This window comes from Protopterus annectens, chromosome 12.part0, assembly GCF_019279795.1.
Source record: "Protopterus annectens isolate FY-2018-M chromosome 12.part0, PAN1.0, whole genome shotgun sequence".
In the NCBI taxonomy this organism is placed as follows: Eukaryota; Metazoa; Chordata; order Ceratodontiformes; family Protopteridae; genus Protopterus; species Protopterus annectens.
The window spans coordinates 397773625-397797459 of record NC_056746.1 but is presented as its reverse complement, the minus strand read 5'-3'; the positions used below and the strand labels follow the sequence as shown (position 1 = coordinate 397797459).

At 38.9% G+C, this 23835-nt stretch overlaps 1 protein-coding gene across 1 annotated transcript in view; it reads left to right on the top strand.

Annotated features, from left to right (window-relative positions):
• The window catches only part of LOC122816597 (cytochrome P450 3A30-like), a 451471-nt gene that overhangs the window by 110537 nt on the left and 317099 nt on the right, over positions 1-23835 (top strand). Inside the window, exons 3-4 of the mRNA XM_044089497.1 lie at positions 1643-1695; positions 19806-19905. Coding sequence (XP_043945432.1) covers positions 1643-1695; positions 19806-19905 — 153 coding nt within the window. The remainder of the gene's footprint in view (positions 1-1642; positions 1696-19805; positions 19906-23835) is intronic.

The window sequence follows — 23835 nt, the reverse complement described above, 5'->3', positions numbered from 1 at the left end:
GGGCAATAAAATACATTGGTCAGTAAATCATTAATTACATAGTGTACAACAAAGATACAATGAAAGATTGTAGAATTTAAAGGCATAATATAGTCTAAATTTGTTTGACATTATCAAAAGAGAGATGCTAGAATGTATATAAATGTACAGAACTATCCATTGATACTATACAGTTTTTTATGAGTAAGTCACATTAGCCATTAACAAAGCATTTACCTAATATGATATGTTCGACAGTAAAAATGTACAGGAAAGATTTAGTGATGACAAGATGGAAAGCATATGAAACTAGGAGCTTGGTCATATTTCATCCAAAACTTTACTGAACCCTTCAGAGAGGAGTTGGCTACCACTGTAAAAAACTCAAGTCAGGGAATTTGGCAAGGGCAGTGTTTTTTCTGTGTTCTTTTTGCCCTCATGCCTGGTGACCATCAAATGTCAGTCCATTTATTCTTCCATGGTGGTGAGTCCCCACAATTTATGGAGACAGGAGACTTCCAGAGGGCTGTTATTCAGGGAGACATGAGGGTTGCTTATGTCCTTGTTGGCATCCTGGCTATAAAGATAATTGAATGGCCTAAACCCACCCACTTGGTGGTAGGGGTGAGATACCCACACCACCATGTGGGATGTATAATGACCTCCCCCTGAGAATGCACACTCACTTCTGCTTGCTTATGAAGACTGCCATCAGATGGCAGCTTGCTGAGCCAAAACCTACTTCTAGGATGTCTATCTTACACTTCCCCTCCTCCAAGGTATTGCAGCAATATGCATACTGCTCTATCCAGAATAGATGCATCCATCCTCTCCTGTCAGCTCCATAAAACTCAGATCTTGTGGGCCATAATCGGGGCTTTATTCCTACATGCCACTTGAACTTGGTACTAAGGGCAGTATTTTAATCCCCATTATATGGACTTTTCTAAGTTACTGAACCTTCCACATGCTCTGTTAGCCTAATTGTTCACTTCAAAGAGAGAGAGAGAGCTGTTGTTGGGTGGAAGCACACTGCATTACACTGTGGAGCTTTCGGGATTATAACCTATCTGCTACCGTCAGTATAGAAGCAGGCATACAGTGACCACTCCCCCAACTGCTGGTCAAAATGAACTTCGATTTGAGACTCCATCCCATATAAAATACCTGCTGTCATTCTTACAAGTCCCAGTTGCAGTTACCTGGCCACCAGAGATTGTGCTGCAGTACCTTGTATGAACCTTGCAACTTCACACCACTGAAGGTGAACCAGATAAAGCACCTCCTTTAGATCTCCTCTTGACTGACCTTCTGGCACCTGGGTCATTGCTGAAACTTGGATCACAGATAGGCACCCTTCTCTTGTGAATGCATGAACCTTTCAGTTCACAGACGCAGAGGTGGTTTGAATGAAGAGCAGGTAGGTTGGGCTAACCTATATTAAGGAAAGAAAGAATAAAAATGGTTAAATGAAAAGTCTGAAATACTGTAAATGGATGCAAATTGTGCAAAGCACTAATTAACCTTGAAGAAAGACTATTAACAGGTTCAGTGTTCATCAAGGTCAGTCTCTCAACCCTTTATCCAAAGTTGTGTGCGCAGGTGTAAAGTAAATAGAATGTTTTTTCTTTCTTTCACAATCTCATATTTTTATTTTTTGCAGGGTTTTTTCAACTTTGATCTGGAGTGCATGCAGAAATATGGCAAAATGTGGGGGTAAGTAATTTTCTCATGCCCTTTTGCATTGCTCCTACTCGCAAGTATTTCTTCTCAACTGAATTGCAATAGCTTAAAGTCCATGTGCAAAGGTGACTGGCAGATGATAAAAAAACTGTACCTCCATCTAATATCTCTTTAATCCATTTCACAATTGCAGTCTCTAGTTGTCTGTATTTCTTACTATATGTAACTACACAAAAAAAAAAAAAACCTGCCATAAAAATGGCTGCTTGAGGTGTCTTTTTGTGTGTGGAGATTTCATCTTGTTGTATGACACATTTTGGTGGACTTCCAACTTGTTCATAGGTTGGTACTAGGCTATCGGACCTAGGGCCTATACAAGCCTAGCCATAACAATTCCCTGGATATTTCTTCCCACAATATTTACTTCCCTGTACCCCTGTCTAGCAGGCAAATGATGTGATCCCTGGGGTGAATTTCCTATCTCCCATTCAATCGTCAAGGTTCCTCTTGAAGAAGGCCAAGGAGGCACTCTGCTTGACACGTATGGGCAGTCTATTCCAGAGTATGGGGAGTCTCTGGGTCAGGAACCTATATCTCCAGCATGTTTTGTTCATTGTGATGACAAGGCTTAGATCCCTGGAGCATGTGGTTCTGAGGGATTGGGACTTCTTTAAGTGGAGCATGTCCAACAGCTCAGGATTTGACATGGCTTTGTATGTAAAGCAGAGATCGTCTCTGAGTAGACGATATGCCACATGTATAGCTGGAAATTTTTTTAGACAGTCAGCATAGGGCATCTGCTTTAGGCCTGTGATTCTTTTAGTGAGGTATTTCTGTGGCCTTTCCAGCTGTTGCAGATGTCTTGTGAGGTACAACCAAATGGGGTGTTGTACTCTATAATGGGTCTAAGGAGGGATGAGTACAGTGGGACAAGTACAGTGGGACAATGACATCCTTTTTTCTGGATGAAAAGCTCTTAGTGATGAGGTGTGCCACATAGAAGGATTTCCTGACTGTTGTGGCAACGTGGTTATCGAAGGTGAGACCACTGTCCATCTGTGTCCCTAAGCCTCTCATCACACTTTCATTGTTTAGTGCACTGTCACCTATGTGGTAATTCATGGGTACATGTTTTTTCCCAAAGGGAATAACTATACATTTCTTGGCATTAAGCTTGAGCCCATGTCTCTGGCACCAAGCATCTGTTTCTGTAAGGCCCTTTTCTAGAAAATCCACATAATTTGGGGAATCAATAATGGCTCCCAGTTTGCAGTCATCTGCGAACTTTGTTAGCCAGAGTCCCTTAGTGTTGGCTTGTACTTCAGAGAAGTAGATGCCAAACAAGAGTGGGACCAAACCCTGAGGTACTCCACTTGTCACTTGTCTGAAGCTGGATTTGGAGTCAGCTACTTTTACAGTCTGGGTTCTGTCAGTAAGCCATTGGCAACCCATCGAATGACATAGGGATTTATGCCCAGTTTAGTAAGTTTATCTATGATTCCAGAGTGGGAAATGGTGTTGAAGGCCTTGGCGAGGTCCAGATAGGCTGTGTGAACAGCCTTACCCTCGTCCACAGCTCTGGAGACTGATTCGAAGAAGTCAGTCAGGTTCAGGAGACAAGATCGGCCCTTCACAAACTCAAACTGGGTGGGGTCCAGTCTTTGAAGGTTGCCAATGTCTTTGTTTATAAATTCCATGATAATGCGTTCCATGCCCTTGCAGATCAGGCTCGTCAGACTGATGGGACGGTAGTTCCAAGGATCCAAGGTGGAGTCCCCCTTGTGGAGTGGGATAACTGTAGCTGTGCACCACTCAGTGGGCATGAAGCCTGAGATGAGGCTATGATCAAACATGACACCTAGGTGAGGTGCCAGTTCATTTTGTAGTTCATGTAGTACACATCCCGTGATATCATCTGGTTCCATGGATGCTGTATTCTTAGCTTTGGAGAGTGCGGTTTCTACCTGTGTGGCCGTGATTACCGGAATTTGGCAATCTTTTGGTATTGAGATGCACCCTTTAGGGGGTGAGAGGGCGGTGAATTTGGCACTAAATCGATCTGCCAGGATATTAGCAATATCCTTGGGATCAGTATATTTAATGCCATTCTGTTGTAGTTCAGAGCAGATCTGAGTATTGCCATTTAGATTCTTGACATAACTATAGAATGCCTTGTGGTTGTCTTTGGAATATTTTGCAATTTTATTTTCATAACTAGCTTTGGACAATTTTATGAGGAATCTCAGCTTCTTACTGAGGCTGGTAAGGGAGTTTTTTGCATCCTGGGATTTTCTTCTTTTCTGCAACAATTTCTTCCTTCTGTTGTATAGTTTTTTTATGGCAGGGGACCACCAGATTGGTTTCCTTTTTTTGGAGGAGACTGTCTTGGTTCTATTTGGGATGGCATGATTCATGCAAAAGTGGATGTGCTCGTACAGTGCCTTAGTGTAGGATTCAGCAGTCAAACTTTCAACTCCTGTCTGCATGGGTGTCATGAAGTTTGTCACTTCTGACTTGAGTAGCATGAAGTTGGCTTTGGAGAAGTTTTTTTACAGAGGTTTCCTTACTGAGGGATGGGGGGTGGGATGTGGATGTCAAGGGTGATTAGCTTATGGTCTAACCTGACCAATGAGGGGGTGACCACTGGTGTGGAGCATCTATCTCTCATGTTGGTAATGACCAGCTCTAGGATATTGGAGCCACTGGTGGGACAATGGATTACTTGATCCAGGCCATTGGAATTTATGAATTCCAAGAACCGTTGGGAAAAGGTGTTGGTACCGAGTAGTTTATCCAGTTAATGGCAGGGTAGTTGAAAATACCCAGTATTAGGGTGTTTGGTTGTATCTTAATATTTTCCAGTGTGTTTAGAAAGGTGTAGTGAGAATCTTGGGGCATGGTGGGGGACCTGTAGTAAGCTACAATTTGGATTGCAGTCTTGAAAACAAATGATGAACCACATCCGATTGTAAAATTGAAAGCAGTTGTATGTATGACCAGAAAGTTCTTACACATGGTACATGCAGGCAGTAATAAATGAACTGCAGGGCAGTTTATGAAAACTCAGTAATTTCGTGTGCTGTGGTTACTGCTGCACCTGTAGATTTTGCATTACATTTCTATGGGACAAGTAGCAGTACTTATCACACAGAACCATTTTGTGAACTCTGGAGGTGCATTTACTTTGCTTCCTCTCACAGAGTATTCATAATGTCAGGTAGCTTGATAGCAGCCATGCAAATGTGTTACACTTTTATAGACTTTTCAAGAATTTTAAGAAAAAAAAAACAGTAGCCACAATAATGACTTCGGTTCAGGTTAGATGCCCTTGTATACACATGTTGGCTGTCAAATGGCTGTTCACATCATTATGTTTCCCAGTCACGTGACATAAACATCATTCATGCAGAATGGCTAAGGCATGCATGCATGTACAGGAAGACAAAATTAAAAGCTTAATTTTATTATAAAATGCTTCCTTCTTTTAGCACTCACTTGTCACAGTATTTCAGTTTGATGGTAAGTGCACATGTCACAAAAGGAAATATTGCCAGCCCAGCTATCTGGAATTTTTTAAATAATTATGTCATTTGTGAATATTAATACGATTTATATAGAAATGTAACAAAAGGAGATACTGCCAGCCCAGCTATCTGGAATTTTGTAAATGATTATGTGTCATTTGTGAATAGCAAAATGATTCATATGCCTGTGTTACAAATATATTAGAACTGTATGTCATATTGTATAGATGTGTGCTGAAGAGATATTTTTATACACTATTGCAGTTGTTTAGATATATGATTAACTTGCAAAACTTAATAATAGTTGAGATTGAAGTACTTTATTGCTGGGCCATAAACAAGAGATTTTATCTTTCAGTTTCAATCAACAGGAGACAGGATGTCTACACTAGGGGACTCTATGTTGCCTTGAAAGAGAGATAATTACTAGGCAGACATATAGAAGTCTTTTATTGTTTTATGACTTCCAGGATCTTCAAACATCTGAAGGCCATGTATTTTCACAAAGAGATGCTAAATGCTAGTAGTTTCTAGCAATGGTTGTTTTTAAGCCTGGGAACTGAAGTCAGGTGACAAAAAATGATGTCATGCTACAAGTATCCCAGCAGTAATATTTGATATTAAGTTAAGAACTCTCTGAGAGAGTGACTGGGCATTTAGTATTTTGTCTTTGACCTGAAAACGTCCTCTCACAACATCTGCACTTGCTTTGCTGTAAGTAAGTTAACTAGGGTACAGTAATTTATTTTAGATTCAGTAAGAAATATAGTAAGGATTAGTTTAGATGTTTTCTTTATTTATTTAAGACTGTCCTGCAATGTTGTTTTAAATATTTCCTGTGATTTTGAACTCTGAAGTTGCTGTGATAATTTGTTGAGTATTTTCTTGTTCTTTTATTATTAATTATATTTAAACCTATCTTTGTGGCTGATATTTGTGAGAGATATTTAAGCTCTGAGAGTACTTGCATACCTATTTGGTGACATTGTGTGCCACTCCTAATAGCCTTGCTCTTGGTCAAACTACCATTTGGATTAATAGTAACATTATACAGTAGGATTGGCCACCCTTTGCTAACAGCATTAAAGTAGCTGATAAGTAGTGGGTGGTGGTGGTGAAAACTACCTTATAGTCTGGGCAGAAGGAGGCATAGTTAGTAAACCTGTGCCAGCCTTTCCAAGGTGTGTGTGTGTGTTTGTGTATAAATCAAATTTCAAAGTGTGTGTGTGTATCAGGTACTTTGGACAGGGACATGAAGCACTGGTTGGACAGACTGGAGGTCTTAGTTTGGCCACTCAGCTGAGATCTCAACCCTATAGCTGTGCCAGTAGGGAGTCTTACTGGGGATCTGGAGAAAGAGGGAGAAACCAGCCCCAGACTGACTGTGGTCTCTGTGTGCTCTTAAGGGAAATTGCACCTTACTGTGTGTGTACTTGTCATCCTCCCAATGTATACGTTCTCCACTGTTGCCAGTGGTGAGGATTGAGGCTCCTTGATTACTGGGCCAGTGTTGGTGCGTCACAGTGCATTTCACTCTTAAATTGCTGTCTGCATTAATTCAGTGTTCATAGATTTAAACAGATTTCCACATTAAAGCACAATTGTTTAGCAGACTGTAATGAGGCTGAGTTTGTTTTTGTAAAAATTGTCACTGGCTCTCAGTTTTCAGCAAATTTGAAGAAGTCTGTATTCTGAATAAACAAAAGCACACAATCTTGTTAATTAAGTGGCACTGTGTTGCACGGAATTTGCCACATGTTTACATATATATATATATATATATATATATATATATATATATATATATATATATATATATATATATATATATATATATATATATATATATATATATATATATATATATATATATATATATATATATATATATATACGTGTGTGTATGTGTGTGTATATATATATATATATATATATATATATATATATATATATATATATATATATATATTCATATGTCATTGACCTCCTTTTTTCCATTTTCTATGTGGGGTCGGGGTGTTATGTCAACTGTTGCTATCAATCTCTCTGTTCAGTGACACTCTCCTACCTTCTCTGACACTCATGCCTGACTGTCACACAGTCCATCCACCTCTTTGCTGAATGTCCTTGTTTCCTCTTGCCTTCTTCTTGTATGTTCCAAATTTTCTTCTTATCTGCTTTTCTGCACACATGCCCCAATCACTGTAATCTCTTCTCTCTAACCTTTTCCACAGTCTCCATCACCTGTAGTTTCCTCTAGTTTCCTCAATTGCATGGCCTTTACTGCCCAGGTTTCTGTACCATACAGTAGTACTGGGTGCAGCACTGTTTTCTACACTTTACCTTTCAGTTTCTTTGGCATTCTTCTGTCATACACTACCTCTGCCACTCGGTGCCACTTAGATGCAGTACTCTAATTCTAACTTTGACCTCCTTATTTAGACTTCCCTTTTCCTCAACTACCACTCCCAGATACTTGAAACTGTTAACCTATTCCACTATTTGCCTTCTACCTCCATTTTAAGCTTCATTTGATTTTCCTCACTTGCTCCCATTGCAGCTCTCTTATCTATACTTCATTTCATCCCGTGTGCCTTCAGTTTTGCATTCCATTCCACTATCCTTTGCTGAAGTTCTTGCTCAGTGTCTGCCTGCAGTGCCATATTTTCTTCATTGAGCGACTTTGTTGATTTGTCCCCTCTGACTTGTTTGCTAGTGTAGTCCATCACCAGTATGAACAGTAATGGGCTCAGAGATGAATCATGATGCACTCCCAATCCTACTGGGAACCCCTCTGTGAATACCGAACACTGTTCCTACTTTACTCATTGGATCCTTGTACATAGCCTACACTAACTCTGCAAATGGTTCTGAGACTTTGAACCACAGCAGGACTGCCCAAATCAGCTTTTTTAGGACCTTGTTATATGCTTTCTCCAAGTCAAGGAATGACCATTTAAAATCTTTCCACATTTCTAGCTTCTTCTCAACTATCTGTCTCACTGCAAACATTGGGTCAGTTGTGCTACATCCTGATCTGAATCCAAACTGCTCATCTCCCATCTTACTTTCTACTACTCTGTGTATTCTTTCATCAATCACCCTCTCCAGAATTTTCATACAGTATGATAGGAGTTTGGTCTATACCATACCTTTTAACTTCTTAGACCAAGAATTCTTGACAAAACCATACATAATGAATGGACAAAAGCCCAAAAATAGGGACATTTTTTAAATATTGCTCTTACAAATTTGGAAAGTTGATAGAACTGGTTTAGCATTAGCATGAATTTCCTGAAGGGTATGAAGCCTGAAAGTCAAATGCCTGTCATTATTTTCTGCCTTCAGTTCTCAATGATTTGCAAAAGATTTGCCAGAAAAATGAAAATTCTAGGAAGAACAGGCCAAAAATATGAGGCAAAAATCTGGACATTACGCAAAAATCTAGACAGCTGAGAGGTATGCTCTATACTGCCTGTGGTTGTGAATGTCTCCTTTATTCTTTAACACTGGCACTACTATGTTTATTCTCCAATTATCTGAGGCATGCCTTTGTCTTCATTCTGTACCCTGAGGAGTCCTTTCTCTCCTGGCTCATATAACCTCTTTATCATGAGTGCTGTGACCTCATCTGAGCCTGCTGTTTTTCCCTGACTTTATTTTCCTTAGTGCTGTCATTACTTCTTCTGGGGTGGTCTCCTCTTCTATCATTGTAGGCTGTGCCTGGGGCAGTAAAGCTTCTGTGGGTTTCCTTCATTTAGAAGCCGCTGGAAGTACTCCTTCCATTTACCTTTGATATCCTGTGGACTAATAAGCAGGTTGTTGCTGGCATCCCTTATGAAGGGTGTCTGACTGTCTTCTCTTTCTATTTTTGCCTTGCAATCTGATCTAGTTTCTTTGTGCCACCTACTGAGTCATTTTCCAGAAACTGGTACAATGCCTGTGATACCTTGTTCTTTGCTATTGCAACTCCTCTTTTAGCCTCTTTGTTAGCCAGCCAGTATTTCTTCCTATCCTGGTCCATCTTTTCTATCTCCCACTTTTTTTTGCATTCCCTGTTTCTTTTGATGACTTTCTGGACTAATGTATTCCACCACCAACTTTCCTTATGTGCTTTACTTCCATACCTGACTTGGCTGCATATCTGAGCTGTAGTCCTCACACATGCTGCTTTAATGTAGTGCCATTCTTTTTCAACTCCACCTATTTCCTCTTCTTGCAGTACTAGAGCCACCAGTAATGCCTTGAACTGTTGTGCTTTTTCTCCAGTCACATTTCAGGTCTTTAGCCTAGTCTTCTGACTAGTGCTTGAAGCTGACTGTGGCAACCATTGGTTGCAGAATGCTTGAAGCTGACTGTGGCAACCAGTGGTTGCAGAATGCGCGCGCACACACACACACACACACACACACACACACACACACACACACACACACACACACACACACATAACATATACTCAAAAATCCAACCTGTCAATCCTCAAAACATCAAGTATAAGTATTCGAAAGATAACTTATCTAAAACATGACCTAAATAAAATAAACTATTTTTATTTTTGCATCCCAACACCACCTGCAACTTCTATATACCATCTCTGAGATTGGACTACAGTATGGAAAAGGCAAATTTCCCAATCTCTGCTGCACTGTGATCTCACACAGTCTCTACTGTACAATCAGTTAATTTATGATGAAGTATACCAGGGCTGTTTCTGTTCAATTAAATATATTTTCGCCCACAATAAGTACACTCTCTCTCACTTTCTCTATGTTTATGTATGAATATATATATATATATATATATATATATATATATATATATATATAGGGGTTCCTTAGTATCAGTCAATTTTTAGCTAAAATCGACCTCTGTATTGTTGACACATTTTCATTGACAATGCAGTTGGTAAGCAGTTGTGTGAAAATGGATGTTCCCTGAGGATGGGAAATGTGCCATTTCTCTGGTGATTGTGGTGTACTGAAGTTAGTATGTCTGTATAATTAGCAGGGGGAGTGGGGGCACAGCCCTCCACATGGAAGGTGCAGAGGAGCTTGCCCCTTGAGAACACAGTGTTTGTTAATTTTGCATGGCCCGAGGAGTAACCATGGTGCATGCACAGAAGTGTGTTGACACTTGTGTTCTGATGTTTCTGTGCTTTTATCAGCCATGTCAACATAATATCTATGCAATGAATGCCACTGTATCCATGTGTGTGTGTGTGTGTGTGTGTGTGTGTGTGTACATGTATGCATTTATGCCACTGTTGAAGAAAAGGCAAGATAATGTCAGTTAAAAGGCTTAATCCATAAATTCCTTTGTTGTACTGTGTTTTACAATATTACATATGCCACTAATAAGGGTAGCTTTTAGGATTAAGTAGATTGTCTTAAACTTGTGTAATAAAAGAACTCTTCTGTTTACTGTAAGCAATTATGCAACTTTGGATTAATTAGATTTTGTATAATGGTCTTACACTTTTAAGAAATGGTTTGACTAAAGAGCTATGAAGGAAGTGATTTTGTTGTGTAACATTGTTGCTACATCTGCAAAAGGAAAAATATTTATAGTTATTACAAGCTGGCCACTGTACTATAACAATAATGCAGATAAGGGATTTGTCATTGTGTAACAACTTCTGTCAGGGTAACCTTTCTCCTAGTGATTTGAACGAAACCAGAAAAGGTCATATTATCATACTCCTTTTCATGGTTTATTGCTTAATTGCCAAATCTACATACATACTGTAATAACATCTGAGCAAGGTTCAAAATGTTAAAGCACTCAACCATAATAGTAACAACTAGAAATATTTTATAAACCTCATATATTTTTGGGTATCATTTTGGTAGATTCCTACCTTTTATATCAATGTAATATCAGAAATGGCACTAATTTCTATGTGCTTGTGTGTTTTTTTTAACTGTAGACTCAGGAATAAAATAAAACAACTTCTCTTATAGAAATGCTTCTTTGTAAGATTTTTTCCTTAGTGCTTAGCATTGCCTGGATTCATGATCTTAGTAATAAATATGTCTTCTTTATCTGCTCTAGGACTATTCTGAATTTTAAAATTGAACCAGTCTCACTAGCTTTCTTTTGTTCACCGAACAGAATGTGTAAGTTGTTTTAAGACATGATTTTTTAATTATATTGTATTTATTTAGTTTTAGTTTTGGGGGGGGGCTTACATGTACTATAGTCTCTCCATCATTCCTGATATTGTATAAAAGCTGGAGAAAAGGATTTTAATTTACTACAAAGGGGAGAAGAGCTTGGATGGGGAGAACCACCTACTTCTCAGAGATGTAAGACAATGTGGTGCACCTTTGAGTGCTTGGTGTTTATTCTGAGGCTGAGCTAATGCTTCTGTCCAGCACTTGAACTTCACCTCCTGAAGCATGACAAAGGTAACACATCTGAGGGGCCCCCACAAATGGGCAGTCATATTGCAACTGATTTTTTATATTATTTTGCACCTGTATTTTACTTATATTTTCTGCTGCTTCAGGTGTCTGTTGCTGAATATTCAAATGACTGCATTATCAAGATCTGTAAACCTAACGAAACTGACAATGAAGCTTTACTTTCTCTGACCTGAGAAGTAATTTTAAAGTAGTTGCTTGTGCTGTCCTGATTGTATTTTAAATGTGTTTTCTGTCATGATACCTGCTCAGACAAATTTATACCCATACACATTGTTTTTCTTTGTGGAATTATAGGCAAGTTAATACATGTGTCCCAGTTAAACTGCATTCTCTGCTGCTGGTCACTATATAAAATTTAGCAGGGTTGTGAGTTCTACTTTAGTTTTGAATCATCATACCATGGTTAGATGAACAGACTTGCAGTGGCGGTAATTTCTTTAGCATGTGACCTATTTTGTTGGAAAGGTTCTTCTGGATACTCCTCCCTTTCTTCTGGATATTTCTTCACTCCTTCTGGATACTCCTCCTTGTACTGCATGGACTTTCCTAACGCATGGAGAACATCGATATCTGTGCAGTAACAGAAACCTGGTTCAGGGCTGCAGTAACACACCCAGCACTACAGGCAATACGAGACCACCCAGCACTACTCAGGGGGAACTCAATGGTGGCGCCAAAGAGACCTCATTCATCAATCAAAACATACCCATGGGATTTGAGAAGAAAGCCACATAAAGCATCAGGTGGGTAAAACTGCCTTCCAGTTTAACTATCCATGCAACACATACACTAAACTGCTAGACCACTCCTCAAACCCAGGAACCCCCACTCCTCCCAAACCCAGGAAACCCAAATGAAAGAAGGACTTCACACCACCATTATGGGTGACTTCAACTACCCAAACATAGACACGGGAGCATTACTCTGGCTGCAGTACCCTTAGCCCAAGAATTGCAACAATTTGTAAACTTACCACTCCCACAACAACTTGTTGCCACAGACACAAGACTCAAACCTACTGGACCTGATCATCACCACATACTCTAGTCTCACTCACTATGTGTATCCCAGAAGTGTCTAGACCAGAAGTGTAGTATCCTCACTATTCTCCCACCCCCCCCCCCCAAACCCAGAAAAAAAATCCAGAAAAAAAGCAAATTTTACTCTCCAAAAACTGAGGTCCTCAAAGCAAATTCCCCAACACAAAACAAAAGTGACCTGGTCATTTGAAAATCTCCCGAAACATCGAAAAAACCTATACTTTCATGGAGATTCCATCAAAATCGATCCCAAATGAAACCCCAAAAAACCATCAACCAAGCCCCCCAAAGGCAACCCCAACTCCAAACCCATAAACAACCTATACAATAGAAGGAGGAAGCTACTAAAAGATAAAGCAAAATAAAAAATAAACAAAAAAAGGAAATCATGATCAAGCAAAATAGCAAAAAACACAAAAACACATAAATTTAAGGCCTCAAAACTTTGAAAAATTGCATAAACTGTGCAAGGCCAGCTTCCTTTCTTTATTTTGGTTAGAACCTGGGTGATAATGGTAAGAGATATCAGATAAATGACAAAAAATGACAAAAATACACCGAACCACAGACAACACACCCAACAGGACTGACACACACTAAACTCCCCTCCCACCTCCCCCCTCCCTATCCCCCCCAAATATCATGCTGCCCCTGACATCTTCTCATCTGTCATGAGCCGCCTCAGCAAAGCAAAAGCAAAGCAAATGGGACCACAGAATGTGTCCTTATGATGGCCCGGAAATGAACTCAGCAAGAGCTAAAAAACCCAAAAAAAAAACTACAATAAAACTTACACTAGCAACAGTGGATGTGCCCAAAGAGTGGCGTGCAGCAACAGTGGTCCCTCTTCCTCAAGGTGGTGCCTCCTCGGGCGGATCAACGGATCCCCCATAAGCCTGACTAGCTTGGTCTGCAAGGAATGGGAAAGGATCATCATGGAATGGATAGGACCTACCTACAAAGATATCCTACCTACGGGATCCTCCACAGTTGATCCTTAAGGCTTCTCCCAGACCTCACCTCCCTAAACCTTAAAGATTTCTTTTCACCAAGGCCATTGGGCCACCAAGTGGGTGGAAGTCACCACTACCCACACCCCGCTCTCTTGCCTTATTAAAAGCCGACACAATATCCCCCACAGATACCACTAGAATATAAACCCCTATGTACTAGATGGATTGCAAAACTGGCTCAAAGGACAAAAGAACCCACATAAGAAACCACATGCCAGTGATGCCAGACCAGAACTCAGTACCAGAAACTCACAAGGCCATGTCCCCTCAGTCCTGGGACCTTATTTATCAGTACAGAGTATCAGGAGGGGAGGGAGGCCACCCACGGAAGGACGACTGCTGACTGCAATACTGGGTGCACTGCAAACTGGCCCACCCCAAGCACTCCAAACAAAAGAACAGAAAAAGAAAAGGGCCTCATAGAAAGAGCCAACATGCCAAAATGCAGCCAAATGCCAAAAGTAAAAAAAAGTGGCAACAAAATCCCAGTTTACAACAAAGTGCCATTTTACACAGAAGAAGTAAGGGACCTGGGGACCCAAGTTGATATAAATCTCTCTCTTGACACCCAAGTACAACCAAACCACTTCCCAAAGTGGTTAATTTTACATAGCCCACCTAATAACCCATTCAATCATCTCTTCATTCACATCTAGATCTCATCTCCATCCATCCCTCATCCTCATCCCTCATCAGGCCCAATATTGTTTGGGATGCCCCTTTTGGGATGTACCAACCCAGACAGCAAAGCAACTGGAAAGACCCCAAAGAAGCCCATCAAGGATCCCAAGCTCAAACAGATGCCATATGCTAAAGAAACTCAAACTCCAGCTCTACTCAGTGGCATATGTTCCTGCCTGCGACGCTCTGATCCCTGGATAGGATGCCCAACCTGGAATTAATGGAATTAATGCACCTCAAAAAATCCAAATCCAATCGGCCGCGACGGCCGCTCGGGGCTTGAACCAACAAATAATAATAAATAAATAGGACATGGGACATAAACCAGAGGCTAGACTCCCTTCACTCTGGAAAAAAATCCCCCCAGTAGGCAGAGTCCCTCATTCTCTCTCTCTCTCTTTGATCTTGATGAGTGGATGGGGAGATCAGAGGTTAGGTAGGTATTCACTTCTGTGTCCTCTGTTAGAGAGCACAGCATACTAACCTAACTAAAAGGGCATAGCAAAAAAAAAAAAAAAAATGTGTGGGTAGAAAGCCAACATCTGGCTAGGCTTATAAATGCCCTAGGGCAGATAGCCTAGTATGAACCTATGAACCTATGAAACTTATATCTCTGGTTTCACCTTCTTAACTTTAAAACATTTTAAAGATTATAGGATTGTTGTAGGATTTCACAGTTTTCCCTCTACAATTGCTTGCTTCAGTCCACAATCTTTACACCAGTTTCTTTTTCACCATCTGTTTTTTCATTCAGCTGCTGGCCATTTGGACTGACTTTTATTGTAATACCATCTGCCTGCAATTTTAAGAGGAGAACATTACCATTGTGTGGAAATAAACAACAACATAATTACCCAATAACCACAGACAGTCTTGCATTGGAATGAAATGGCTGCAGCCATGCATTTTTTGGACAGTTAATATTGCATGCCAGTTAAACACAGTAGGATAAAACTAATCAACGATGTAAATTATAATAACCAGATATGCACAAAGGGCAGGACTTGGAAGAAAACAGATCAGGCCAATACAACAATCATCATCTCATGAAGATAAGAAGTATCTTGATGCAGAGAAAGCATGAAGTTAAGACGCAACCCTTGGAAATAATAAAACTTGACTCATCCAAAAATGAATACAACACAAATAACTAAAGTGGTCTGCAAAGCCAAATAATCATTAGTGGGTCCCAGGCCTTGATCTCCCAGCCTGTCATCTACTAAGTAGTAAAGTGTACATAGGGCCATATTTCTCTCAAGGCTCCAGGCTGTGAGGGGTAGCTGCAATCTGCCTGACTGAAGGAGGTCAAGCTGTCCAAGCTTGTACCTGTTCCCATTGAGTCCCCCCTCACAGATGTAGACTTCCAAGACTGCCCTTCCAACACAGAAATGTGACCTTTCACCTTTTCACCAAGAAAATCTTGTAGGATTTCCATAAGTCCTTGTAAACCTTGTACAAACTTTGGCATGTCTGGCAATATATCAGTGTGGGCTTATTTGCAAGAACTGGAATGGGAAATTGTCTTAAGTCTCATTGTCATACCTGATCTCAGTCACTTGGAGCACTGCAGGAAAGTGATGGGACAGGCTAGCAGGAAGTTTGGGTCAGGGTGGACTGAAGTGTGCAAACCAATGGCAAGAATGTACATGGAGTGTTATGTCCAGCACTAGAAACCCAGAATGGTAAAAATGTAAAACTGCAAAACAGAATATAGGCAATTTCATGCAAAAGAAAAGAGAGCTGCCAGATGATGCTGATGAAGAATGGTTAGAAAATGCTTTCTTTCAAGCTAAGATGATAGTAAGGAGAGAAAGGGACCATGATTTGTACTTTTGATATATTAACAGTGATTGTACAGGATAATTATCTAACATAATGGGATTGTGAAAAGTGGGATTGTAGAAGGCAGTATGAGTGCAAACAAAAAGAACAAAGACTTTTGAAGTCAGAAGACATCTCTTTATTAAGAGAGTGAAGGAGAAGTTGTACCGATGGCCTGGATTTGTTGTAGATTATAGATCTGTGAAGATATTCAGGGGTTTAAGATAAATGGTTGAGTTTGGAAGGAGGGGAAGCTGTGCAAGGACATCTGCACAGTCACAGAATGAATGAGTATTAGCATTTTTCCTTTATTTCTGAAATTTAGTAATTATGGCTGGTTTTGGACTGAGTTAAGTAACTGCAGAAACAGATGTTACCATGATGATGTTGGGTAACAGTGGCTTCTGAGGACAGAGTGATGATCCATGTTTGCTCCGACTTTAATGTGCAGCAAATATGAAAAAAAACAGGGTACAGAAAGAAACTCACCAGTGATGACAGCCCAGCTGTAAGCAGTAGATCAAATTTGAGTTACCCAGATTGCATCATCCAGTGAGTTGCATCATACAACTTTGAATTAGTTACTGCAGACAGTTAGTTACTGTGACATCAATAGAACTTGTTGGCAGTACAGATTTGTGTCCCAGAGACTCCCCCTTCTGTGGAATAGACTCCCTCCCTCTCTACATCAAGCAGAATACCTCATTAACCTTATTTAAGCACAACCTGGATAACTGGATGGAAAACAGAAAATACACCCCTGGGATTCCACCTGTGTCCCTGCTGGACAGGGGCATCAGGTGCTGACTTGCCAGAACATGGGCTAAATTCTTGGCTAGGCTTGTAAGGTTCTCAGGGCCAATAGCCTAGTCACCTCCTGTGATCCTAAATTATAGCAGGCCCTTATAAGAATGGCATGGATTGTGGTTAATATGTTAGTCATGATGAATTCAGCAGTAGTAAAGGGCATTTTAAGGCTGTAACCAGGGAATAATAATAATAACAGATGGGCCCTTTGATGTCTGTGTTCTTGTACTTCACTTTGGAATTGTAAAGAGAATTTTGCCACAATGGTAAAGTTGTACATTAAAAATCTATACCCTTAGTAATAATTTGTCAGTCAAAAAAATATTTTGTTTACTTTAAACTGATATACATATGAAAATTTTAACAAGTGATGTATGATTCATACCAATCATGCAGTCAGTAATTCTTTTTTTAAATACATTTTTATTAAATTTTAACAATACATAATTCAAACACAGAAATACATTGAAGAAATTGTGTTTTAAATAAAAAAAGAAAAAAACCCAATCATGTAAGTAAGAGCAATAAAAATAAAGTATTTACAAAAGTGTATAATTAAACAAATTAAGAAGTTACTAGAAGAAAACTAATTAACAAAACCCTTAAAATTGTGTAAGTTGTTTTCTAGTAAAGTTTTTAAATTCAGCCACAGATTATAAGAATAAGATGTTCTAATAGTTCTGGATTTAATAGTCATCAATTCTAATTGACATAGTTCAGCAAGAACATTCTTGAAATCTGTAAATGAAGGAGGAGATTCAGATTTCTAATTTCTGGTTATGATTTTTCTAGCTACTGTCAAAATAGACCATAATAAAGGATACTTAATTTTTTTGATACATTTAGGAATCAGAGTGTTAAACAAAATCAAAGATTTGGATAAAACAAATTTATCAGAGAAAAGGGCTTGAAGAAAATTATTAATATTGTTTCAGGGCTATACAGGCATAAAACATGTGACCAGCTGCTTTGGTCTCCAGTTTACATTTCCATCACAATGTATTTTCTCTACTGAACAGTTCTAGTTTATGGGGTGTATAAAAGACTCTGTTGAAAAATATCCATGAGTATAACCTCTACCTTAGTGAGGATGTAGTCTGTCTGGATGATTCCAGTATTATTTTCTTATCAGAGGGTGGGTTGTTATTAGTTAAGGTAAAGTAATTCCAGTAATTATCAGATTTTTTTTCTTTCTTTGTTGATTATTTCATAAATTTTTGAAAGCTTACACTTGATTAATGTATCTTTATGAGTGAGCATGGTTAAAAAGTGTATTAGTTTGGGTAATGGGATTCTTGAGCTTAGTGGAATATAATTGATTTTATCTGTCATGAATTGTCTATATGTTTGGAGCTGTAACCATAAATGTTTATTTGTTATATTTTATTGTTAGATAGTCTAAAGAATTTAATTTATCCTCTTCCAAAAGCTGATAACAATAAAAGAGATTCTTGTCCTTAAGCTAGGTGATTTCAGAAAAAATAGAGGATGGAATAACATCTTTTGTGTAAGCAATAGGGAATAGTATAAATATACAGTATTTATAATTCATATTTTTATATATAAAATTTTGTAATTCTGACTGAAAAATGCAACAGATGCAGATGGTGTCATCAGTTATGGAAAGCTTTCCTGATGCATTAATTGTGAGGGAAAGTAAAAAAAAAATAAAGAAATCTTTAATGGTTTTCTTTATGAAAATACACGTATAGGATCTGGCACTTAATTAATGATGTTTTGTTACTATATCTTCTCAGAGGGTAATTGTGAAAAAAATTGAAAGACGTGGTTTGCTTAAATAAGCTTGTGTTTGGTAAAAAGATGCATGCATGCATCTCTCATGTAGGTGGCTCCCCAGTGGTTTCCATGAAAACTGTTACGTATTTTTTAATCCTCACCTACTGAGACATCAGTAATCCGATGGCACATTTTAGATACCTTTCTGTGATATTTAGAGAGGTTACTAAATGGTGCTCTTTCTTGTCCACTATTGTCGAGTCACATTAGGCTGAGGTACATGAAGGAGGCTCATTTTCTTTTTAGGGTGGCTGTTAGAAACCTGTAGAGACATAAATTATAACCCAGTACTAAAGAAATTAAAATATGTGCTTATAATTTCAGATATAAAGTAAAAGTCATGGATTGTTTGCAGAAGACTAGTTTTGACAGGGGGCTCTCTTTTGCCGATCATACTGTACTAACTTTTTGAACTTCAGTAAAGGATTTCAAAAGAAAAAAGTAGCTAACTTCCTTTAGTGGGAACTTTAGGAATATGCAGTTAAGAAACTACAAACAGATTGGGGTGTATTGTGCACGGTCAGATATAAAACAAAATCTAAATTTTAAAGATGCCTAATTGGCACACAACAAACCTCGCACATCCCAGTGTGCAATATAGTGCTACTAAATATTTAATCACTTCCTAAACTTAATTTTAGTGTTTTTGTTGTAGCTACAGTAGTATCAGCAAAGCAACATAAGACCGATATATAAGATTTCTAAACACTGCAGAGTTAGACCAGGGTTTAGTGCATCCTGTTGTGTTATATTTACTCAAATGATTTGCAGCAATAATTTATTGCTGCTACTGCCTTTGCAAAAACACAGAACTGTTTATTGTAAATCTGAATATACAATCAGTATTCAGTGTTTTTTCTTTGCAGATTTCAAATACATTATAAAATTTAAAGCCAGCTATCTGTGATCTGAAAATAATTTCTGGTTATACCCAAGGTGACATAAGCAAAGTGAAATTGTATAGATTTAATGCAATTAAGTAGAACCAATAAGGCAATATACTCATTAACATAGTGCTTTTGTTTTGTTTAGTGTTTTTGATGGAAGAAAGCCTGTACTTGGTACTGTGGACACAACACTTCTTAAAACTGTGTTGGTTAGGGAATGCCTATCCACATTCACCAATCGACGGGTAAGTATTTCACTGTGTGTGTGTCACACGCATGCACACATGTTTCTGTATTTAAGTACATCTATCAACACAATGTTACTAAGAAAATGAAAAGGTAGTTTGAGTAATTCTTCTACAATATGTAATTTTGTATGTGTATATTAAGGATCCTATATATCCACGGTGGTGCAGCGGTAGCGTTGTTGTTTCACAGCAGGAGGTTCTCCAGTTTGATTCTTGCCTGGAGTGCAGGGAGTGTGTGGAGTCTGCATGTCCTCCCCGCGGTTGGGTGGGCATTCGAAAGACATGCGTAAATAGGCGTGCCTTTGTTGAAGGTTGAACTTCGAGCTGGCAACTCGGCGTTCGTGAAAATCTACTGCCAATCATTAGCGGACCGGAGTTCTGCTGTGGTGACCCCTAACTGGGAAAAGCTGAAAGATAAACAACAACATATTAAAGATCCTATATTAAAACCAATGACATATTGTTTCATTTCCAGCTATAAAGACTGTTTACCTAAGTGTTGCAAAATGGGCACATTTAAATAGCTTTAATGTTTTTTCTGTTTTACTCCCACTATTCAGGGCAAATTCATGAACCTTTTTTTTTCATGGCTTTATTTGTTTAATTTTACATTCCTTCTTTTTTCTTCTAATAAAACTTGCAAATCACTCTTGGAATACATCAGTGCTAGTTATTTGTCTTTGTCCAATTGTTACTGAAGTTGTTATGCAAAATGTTCATACTATGAGGCCATTATGGCTAGCAGTGTATGTGTCTCTCCATGTACAAGTGTCTCTCCATGTACAAGTGTCTCTGTGTTTGGGGGCTGTCTACTGTCTTCAGTCTTTACTGTAGCAGTTGTTTTAAGTACAGTTTTCTTCTAAAAACAGTGATTTGTTGTATTGTATGTATAACATTTAGATGGTACATACAGGTTAATACTTGAATTATTTGGTCACATCCCTACCCATTCCTTCCACGCTGCTAAAAGATCTATTCAGTTCAAGTTTATCTAAAAATATTTTAAATCGTTCAAAACATTTTGCAGTCTTAAGATCTCAGCAATCCAACAAACTATTTTGTGTTATCAGTTACTAAAATGACGTTGAGTGTTCCCAAATGCTTTTTTAAACAACTATGCTTTTGGTTCTCTTTTGAACGATTTGACAGAAGAGGAAACTGTGCCCAGTGCTTGCTTATCCATCCATCCACAACCTCTTTTTTTCCCATGGCATGTCAACAGTGACAATCATCTAGCGCCAAGGTTCACTCCATCGAGTGGCTAACCCTACCACTATTGTTCGTCTGTACCACACACTCGCATGCACACACACACTTATGGACAACCTAGTGTGTCTAGTCCAACTACTACATGTCTGTGGAATGTGGGAGGAAACTGGAGTACCCAGAGGAAACCCACATGAAAACAGGAAGGACATGCAGATATTTTCTTAAAGTTAAGATATGCTAGACAGCTCAGCAATAGAACAAAAGTGACCATTTCAGCAGTCTTGAAGAGCTCTCTGGTCATTACCTCTGCAGTTAGATTTATTGCTAGCTGTACATAATGACATACAAGGTACAACAGTTTAGGATATTATGAAGTGATGCATCGCCCTGTAGAAAAGCTACTAAAATATGTTGTGGAATGTTAAAGAATTGGATTTAATTCCATCAAGCTTGATGTCTGCATGTCAGATGAAACATGTATTAAAGAACACTCATTCATTCTTCAGAGGCTTAAAAAGAAAAAAGTATCAACTTAAGACATACATTCATTGTTTTTTTTTTATATTTTTAGCTGCTGTTTTTTTTTCATCATTTTCTCCCCTCAACCCCAGTCTGTCTAGTAGCCTCTTTTCCTTTTGGTCTGTTTGGTCCTCTAACCCCTGGCATCCTAGAAAACTTGGAGAGGGATGCAAGAACCAGGGATCATGGCTATTATATACTAGGGAATAGGAGATTTTTCTAAATATATTCCTAATGCTCCCTCTCCTGGCAAAAACTACAGTGCAGTACCCTCTGCTTGGGGCTGTTGTAAATATATGCATCAACACATCCACATCCCTTGCTAAAGTGCATGCCTTCCTTAGCAGGATACCGCTGTAATGTGTTGAGTGCAAAGGCTGCAGTCTTGGATCTGTACAGGTGCTCCTTCTGTTGTAATGGTACTCTGGCATCACCTCCCACAGCCACCCAGAATGGATGAGCCTGTATTGACCTGTCATTTTAATTCCTTTTCAACCTATTATTAAAGCACCCAGGCTGCTAATGAAACCCAAATTGTCTGGTGAATATTCAGGGCAAAAATCTTTATGCCACAGAGATAGCTGCGTAAACACTTAGCCAAGTTGTACATAGTATTGCATCTCATAGTTTAATAGAATAATCTTTTGGTAATACTTGTAAAAAATATTGCTTTAGACATTCCAATCCAAGCAAATACAGCTCATCATATAATGAATAGGAATATCACTGTGCTAGTAATGTGGGACATACCTGTATATTCATAATGTGGAGTTACTGACACAAGGTAAGAAGGAAGAGTTACAAAAATCATTCAGTGAGTTATTATGTAACTTAGTTTTTAAATGAAAGTTGATTGTGAGATGGCACAGTTGCATGGTATGCATGCCTGCTGCATGTTTGAACTTTGCCCTTTCCTCAAAATGCAGCAGTCTTGGAGTTATAGTATGTAGGCAGTACAGGGAGTACAGCCCATTTCATACAGGGAGTGGAGGCTCTGTGTCGTGTTACAGATCATTGCAGGCCTATCCATCCAGTGATGTGAATATTGGCTCTAGGTGATTATCTCTGTTGATGTGACACCCCAATCAGTGTACAAAAGGGGAAAAAGGGGTAGATGCCAATGCCAGTTTGTTAGCTGGTTACAGGGGGCTAGTCTATAGACCCATTTCAGCCAAAACCTAGGCAATAGAAGTAAGGGTATATACTTAACCATTTAGTGTAGTCAGTCAGTCAGCATTTTCTGGAAGGTGAGAGGAAACAAAACCTTAGAGACATGGAGAAAATGTACAAAGTCAATAATGATGATGACCAGAAGTCAGGAATTTTTGTCTGCTTTTTCCCTTTTTTTTTTTTAAGTGAATGTTTTGACATTCATGTTATATGAATGGCATTTATTGAAACGTTACTCAGTGCTAAGGATTTTCAGTTCACTTAGAGCCATTAAGACTGAAAGACGTGATATTTTTCCCGGTGCTTCGTGATGCTCAGCACTCTTTTCAGGTGTTCTGTCAAATAGATCTGATAGTTCTGTCCTAACTCATAACTATAGCTATGTTATCTGGTACCCTGGGCAGTCTGCAGACTGACACCCTCTCAGCCTGAATCATCTGAGAACAAAACAGAAAAATAAAGCAGTCTTCCAAAGCTGAGACCAAAAACAAAACGAACAACAGAAAAGGTCTTCTTCCAAAGATGAGGACCCCAAAAATGCTTCTGACAGATGGTGGTGTGCAAGCAGAATACTGGCATTCTTTCATTCATTTGCTTAAGAAGCTGAAAGTGGTATGTGGCTTTTCTTAAATGAATGCATAATGCTTCTGATTAGGGCCCCTAATAGCTTGCTCCCAGGACAGCCAGACTCTTTGCTGCACACTATTTTTGCCTCTGTCTTTAGTGCTTAAAGTATGTTTTTAATGCAGTTTTGGCATTAGTGTTGCAGTAATTTGCCACTTAAAAATAAACTTCAGATGTGGGGAAAGTGAACTGCAGATTTTTTTTTTTTGAAAAGCAGATGTATTGGGGGAGCACCTTGTGTGTGTTGAACCTCACCTCAATGAAGAGGAAACTGGAAAATGCTAATGAGATTATGTAAGCAAATATCAAATGTACTCTAGAAGCAGTCAAGCAGGATATGAAGGCTGGATCTGGACATTTCAAATGATATGCTAAGCAGCTTGAGTCATCTGGGGATTCCTCAAA